Here is a 7037-nt window from a genome sequence, read left to right as displayed (position 1 = left end):
AATCACTTAACACACATATCATGGCACCTAATGGTAATAAGAGAGGATTAATATTAGCAAATATAAAGCTAAAGAAGCATGTTTTCAATCATAGCACAAAATCCGGATGGAAAATATAAACTCATGCAATTAGTTTGAATAAGTGTATGAAAGATTGATAAAATCCACTCAATTGAGCACAAGATAAACCATAAAATAATGGTTTATCAATGAAGAAAGGTAGAAGAAGAGAAAGAGTAAGAGATAAAGATGTAAATTGTAATTAAAATATTTTTATTTTTATTTTATTTATTTATTAATTTCAAAAATAAAGTTTAATTTTTTAAAAGATTTGAAATTTAAATGATATAATTCGAAAAAGAAGAGAGAGAAATAGAAGGGAATTTTTGAAAATTAAAAGAGAGAAGAGTTAGTTAGGAAGTTTTGAAAAATAAGATAACTAATTAAGAAAGATTTGAATTTAAGATAAGATAGAAGATTAGAGAAAATTTGATTTTAAAAAGATTTGAAATAGTTAAAAAGATAAGATAAGAATTAAAAATATTTGAAAAAGGTTTAATTTTAAAATTTAAAAGAAGGTAAGATAGAAAAGATAAGATAAGTTAGGTAAGAAAGAGAAGATAAGGAAGTTAAGAAAAGATAAGTTTTAAATTAAAAAGATTTAAAATTTAAATTTAAAATTTGAAAGTCAAAATTTGAATTTGAAATAAGATAAGATAAAGATTTTGAAAAAGATTTGATTTTTGAAAAAGATATCATTTTTAAAAGATTTTATTTTAAAATTTAAAACTAAGATAAGATAAAAATTTTAAAACTAAAATCTGAATTTTTAATTAAGATTTTCAAAAATTAAATTAAAATAAAGATAGAAAGGATATTTTTATTTTTGAATTTAAAGAGGAGAGAGAAAAATAACAAAAATGCACCAAACTTAAAATTTTTAAATCTAAAACACCTAATTTTTGAAAATTTGAAAACAAACACCGAAAAGACACCAAACTTAAAATTTTTAAGATCAAAAGAAAACACAAGAACACTTTGAAGATCAATAAGAACACCAAGAACAAAACTCAGAATTTAAAGAAAACAAGAACATTCGAAGGACACCAAACTTAAAATTTTAGAAAACCAAGAACACTATTTTCGAAAATTAAAAGAAAAAGACACACAAAAGGCACCAAACTTAAAAGATTGACTCAAGACTTAAGCAAAAGACACTAATTTTGAAATTTTTTTGAAAAAGACTCAAGAAAATTCGAAAAATTCAACAAGAACAAAAACAAAAGACTCAAACCAAGAAAAAAAGATTAAACAAAGAAAAGAAAAAGGTTTTTGAAAAATATTTTTATTTTTTTCAAAAAAAAGTAGAAAATAAAAAAGAAAAACTAATAAAATTAAAGATAATACCTGATCTATGGAATAAGATAATCCGTCAGTTGTCCAAACACGAACAATCCTCGGCAACGACGCCAAAAACTTGGTGCACGAATCCCCACACTTCGTACAACTGTACCAGCAAGTGCACTAGGTCATCCAAGTAATACCTGAGCGAGTCAGGGTTGATCCCATGAGGATTGCGGTTTTAAGCGAGCTATAGTTATCTTGCAGGTCTTAGTCAGGTGGATACAAGAGTTGTTGGATTTATGAGATCTGAACTGGGTTGATATGTTTACAATCATAATCTTAAAACTTAGATGGTTAAGGCTTGGAGTTGCTTTGTCCTCTTGGATTAACTCTGGTCTTACTGTCTTCTTCAATTGTGAGTGATTTCTTCTATGGCAGGCTGTATGTGATCAACGCCATATGACCGCGGTCATTAATCTCCTCTGCTTCAGATCAAACACTGTATGGCTGCGGTCATCCAATCTGAACGGGGGTGAAACTCCTGCAGTTCATTCTCTTTGGTGATCCTACTCAAAACGCCACAGACAAGGTCGAATCTTCCAAATCAGAGGATGTTGCGCCTTGGTTCAAGCCTCTACCACAGAGAACCTAATCTCCCCATACCTCGGCTGAACTGATGTCTCGAGAAGTCTCCAAAAAAGTCGTGGATTAGCCATCTAAGAGATGTATAATCAAGCTGGCAGTTCGATGCTTTCCAGTCCCGTATTCACACGAACCCAAGAAGACACGAGTGGTTGTTAGCACGCGGTCTTGGTATGAAGAACGGAGCTGATTTCACGGATCATCCCTGATAAACCACTATTATATGATATTTCTTATGCTCAATTGAGTGGTTTCTATCAAGTCTTTGCTCACTTATTCATATAAATTGTATGGTTTTACAATTCCTTCTTTATTCCTTATTATATGTGAAAATATGTTTCCTAGACCATAAAACTATTAATTTTAATTATCCTTTATTACCATTCGATGCCGTGATATGTGTGTTGAGTATTTTCAGGCTTTATAAGGTAGGAATGGCTTAGAGAACAGAAAGAAAACATGCAAAAGTGGAAGGAGCACACGAAAATGAAGTTTTGAAGGAAATGGCAGCGACGCGCACGCATGGACGACGCGCACGCGTGACTCGCGCAGAACCCAAGCAACGCACAAGCGACGCGTACGCGTGATAAGGAAAACTTCTAAATGACGCTCACGCGTGACCCACGCCTACGCGTGACGGATGCCACATGCAGAAAATTGCAGAAAATGTCTCCAGCGATTTTTGGACTTCTTTTCGGCCCAAATTCAAGCCTAGAAAACACATATTAGAGGCTATAAAGTGGGGGAATCCATTCATTCATGAGCATAGGCTGATAATTCATAATTTTATGTTTTAGATGTAGTTTTCTAGAGAGAGAGGCTCTCTCCTCTCTCTTAGGATTTAGGATTTCTCTTAGTTTAAGGATTGTTTCTTCATTCCAGGTTCAATGTTCCTTTAACTTATTGTCTCTTCTACTTTTATTTTATTCTATTACTTTAATTGTTTATTTTCCCAATTTGGTTTATGAACTCCATGTTAGGATGATTTTCTTATTTAATACACATTAAGGTATTTCAGATTTATGATTGCTTTCTTCTATTTATGATATAAATAATTTGGATTTTTCTCCTCTTGGCTTCGGTTGAGTAATTGGTGACACTTGAGTTATCAAACTCCTTTGTGATTGATAATTGGAATTTGCTTATTGATTTGGATTCCTCTAACGCTAGTCTTTCCATAGGAGTTGACTAGGATTTGAGGAATCAAACTGATTAGTCCACTTGACTTTCCTTTATTTAGTAAGGGTTAACTAAGTGGGAGCAGTGAACAATTCTCATTACCAGTGATAAGGATAACCAAGACATGATTTCCAGTTCTCAAAACCTGCCAAGAGCTTTATTAGTTATTATTTTAATTTCTTGTTATTTTGCATTACTTGTTTCTTATTTCAAAAATCCCAAAAATATACTTTTTTCATAACCAATAATAAACACACCTCCCTGCAATTCCTTGAGAGACGACCCGAGGTTTAAATACTTCGGTTATAAATTTTATTGGATTTTGTTACTTGTGACAACCAAACTTTTGTACGAAAGGATTCTTTACTGGTTTAGAAGCTATACTTGCAACGAGAATTTATTTGTGAAATTCTTTACCGACAGAAAGTCCGATCGTCAATCCCATTCATCATGTTGAAGAACGAGTATACATCTTAGAATTGAATCAAACACGGATTGAAGAGAAACAGTAATACTTTTATTAATCCATAAAACTCAACAGGGCACCTCCCCTCAACCTAGGAGGTTTAGAAACTCATACTAATGGAAAATACAATGTGATAAACGAAAATATGGTGTAAAGTAGTTGAAGATCTTTAACAAAGAGTGATCTTCTACTTTAAATACTAAACTAATGACTAGTAAGGGTAAAACAGACTATTTAGTGCTAAAATCCACTTCTGGGGCCCAATTGGTGAGTGTTTGGGCTGAGCTTTGATGAGATCCATGTGCTGTGAGGCCTCTAAGGCATTGAACGCTTGCTAGGCAATCCTCTTTCGGCGTTTGGACGATGGTCTCTTCTCCTTGGGCGTTGGACGCCTGAAGGGGGGCAGGAGGCTAGCGTTGAACGCTAGTTTTGAGCCTTTTAATCTGAAGAAAAGTATAAACTATTATACATTGTTGGAAAGATCTGGAAGTCAGCTTTCCATAGCCATTAATAACTCTCTATTTGGACTTCTGTAGCTCCAGAAAAGCTCTTTCGAGTGCAAGGAGGTCAGATCCAGACAACATCTGTAGTGCTTTCTCTGTCTCTGAATCAGACTTTTGCTCCAGCTCCTCAATTTCAGCCAGAAAATATCTGAAATTGCATAAAACACACAAACTCATAGTAGAATCCAAAAAATGTGAATTTAACACTAAACCTATGAAAACTTAATAAAAACTAAACAAAACATGCTAAAAATTATATGAAAATGATGTAAAAAAGCGTATAAAATATCCGTTCATCAACCATCATCGTTGTAACGACCCGATTTCTGACAGGTCCGGATCACTACCAGTCATCAGGTGTCACTTTCCAGTAATTCTATAAAACCCTAGGCTCGACGATACTTACTACATATGAGCCTTTCGTACTAACAGAATCGCGTATGTTAGCTTATTTTTATCATGTCTTTCTTAACAAACCTATTAGCAATCTTCAGAGATATAAAATATAAAATAAACACCAAACTAACAGCAAAAAAAATCAAATGGCAACAAGAATACAGAAAAACTTTCATACATATATACATCTTAAGTTAGTTCTTAAAAAGTAGACATGCTTAGCTATATATAGATATACATATAAACTTATATACAACTGACAACTTTCTAGAGTATCTGGTTCATATAAAAAATCCCTAAAGTGGTATCTGGTTAACAGAAGTAAATAACAAATTCTATCCCTCGAAAAGCTATAAAAGTGAGGGAAAGAAGATTCTAAGAAAACAAAGACCATCTGTCATATATCGCACCACCGCTAAGGTGCAGGTCTGCGGAACATCATCTCAGGACTAGTCTCGAGCATCTTCTGTAGGGTCTGAAAACACAAGATCCTCTGGTACCTCTTTGAATAGAACGCCAGTGGTGGAAGACAAGTCGAAATCCTCCATCTGGGGGAAAAGAAAAAGGAAGGGATGAGAACCTATATGGTTCCCAGTAAGGCGACACCGTGAAAACACGTCTCTCTCGTGAAACCTAGGGTTCTGGCTCTATCATAATAACTCTCTTGTTAAATCCATTAGCTACTTCCGTATCGAGACATAACTCTATCTTGGCATCTTCCGCTGGGGTTAATGCTGCTCCTTACGCTATTCTCTATGGCTATTGTTGTTCCTAATTTTATTATCTTAATCCAAGCTTTGGGGAATTTGTGATTTTCCAACTTCAAAACACAACCAAGAATCAGAGAATAGAAAATTAACAAGAAGCAGATAGCATGTAGCAGAAAGAATGAATAGTAAGCAATCACAATCAAATGCACAAACAATTTGTGATGCATGCCTGTTCCTAGCGCAGGCCATGAGCTCATGCGTCAGTTGTCTACCCGCAACCCGATGTTACTCAGAGTAAACCCCGAATATGGTTCCTTTACTGTGTCAGTTAGACACCTTAACATCACGGTTACCCGTGTCAGTTAGGCCTCATCATAATAATATTTTAATGTGCATCACAGTAAGAAACAGTGCTATCAGTTAGGCAAACATTCCTGCATTAGCAATCTCAGGCTATCAGTTAGGCGGGCACTTTCGCATTAGCTAATTGGCACAAGAATCATTCAACATACATTATGCTATCAGTTAAGCGGACTGTAACACCCTAACTACCAAAGCTCACGCTTCCGGCTGCACAACTCTGATAGCTCAGACATTACGACGACACTTATACTATTTAATACTAAAATATGAGCCTGTTTGAAACTTTAAACCGCAAATACCGTTCCCAAAAAATGCTTTCGTTCGATAACGTACATCCATAGAAACCATACAACTTACAGAACCTCATAAAGGGTACATCCATATATATACATACATATACAAATAATATTACAGACATTAACCAATACAATTCCTATCCCTCTTACAGAATATATCAAGATAAAGGCGAGGGTACAATAATTAATAATCTAAGGCAATACAGAACATCACAACAATAACTAAATAAATTCTTCGTAACTTCTGCGCCCATATCCTGAAAGGGGAAAATTGTAAGGGGTGAGAACATCATCCTCGAAAGGGTTCTCAGTAGAGGGTTTTTAGGAATTACTGTAATAGGATACATGAAGATAAACCGTACCAGTGATTAATAACCATCTTATGCCTCTTTTCAAAAACAATAATTTACAATAAACGTAAAGTCAGAAATCTTTTCTGAAAGAGGAACCGTTCAATTTTCAAAACATCAAAACATTTCAAAAAGGTTTATCTATACTGAACCAAAATAACCTTTCATATCTTATTCCAAACCAGAACCACAAAAACCGAAATCAACCATCGGTCCATCTCATTCAACCACGGCCCTAGGCCCAAACAATCCAACCACAACCAATCCACCACAATCCAACATAGTTCCAGAAGCAAACACAAGTAGGAAGATGCAAACACAAACAAACAGTTATTGCAAGTAGAACAATTAGCAGTTAATCACATAGGCAAACCAAGTACAATATGCATACCCAAACAATGACACATAGATGCATATGATGCATGCCTGTCCCTAGTGGCTGATGATATCATCTGTCGGTTACCAAGCCAACCCGACGTGTCCGGTAGCTAACCCGGACACAGTCTCTCTGTTGCGCATTATTATCATTAGAGGGTATTTGCGCCCTGTCGCCATTAGAGGGTATCTGCGCCCTGTCGCCATTAGAGGGTATCGGTGCCCTGTCACCCTTACAACAGAGAGAAAAACACAAGCATACTCGCTTACAACTTTCATCTCAGCCATTCGGCTTAAATCCACAAATCATTCAATTGCATACATGCATTTATATTCAATCATGGATCACCATCCATCTCAGCCATCCGGCTCACGGTTCAATTCAGAACCAACCAATTTATCAATAAATACAG

At 35.1% G+C, this 7037-nt stretch overlaps 1 protein-coding gene across 2 annotated transcripts in view; it reads right to left on the bottom strand.

The window, feature by feature from the left end:
- Nucleotides 1-5956: 5956 nt before the first annotated feature.
- The window catches only part of LOC107469686 (uncharacterized), an 11857-nt gene continuing 10776 nt past the window's right edge, over nucleotides 5957-7037 (bottom strand). The window contains exon 5 of one of the 2 annotated variants that reach the window (XM_052255087.1): nucleotides 5957-6156. In XM_052255087.1, coding sequence (XP_052111047.1) covers nucleotides 6084-6156 — 73 coding nt within the window. In that variant the 3' untranslated portion in view covers nucleotides 5957-6083. Of the gene's footprint in view, nucleotides 6157-6292; nucleotides 6857-7037 lie in introns of those variants that run through there. The other variant, XM_052255085.1, reaches the window with a different exon arrangement.

The sequence above is a fragment of the Arachis duranensis genome, chromosome 10, assembly GCF_000817695.3.
Source record: "Arachis duranensis cultivar V14167 chromosome 10, aradu.V14167.gnm2.J7QH, whole genome shotgun sequence".
NCBI classification, from domain to species: Eukaryota; Viridiplantae; Streptophyta; class Magnoliopsida; order Fabales; family Fabaceae; genus Arachis; species Arachis duranensis.
The sequence above is the reverse complement of the archived record's forward strand: the minus strand, read 5'-3'. Positions and strand labels throughout refer to the sequence as shown.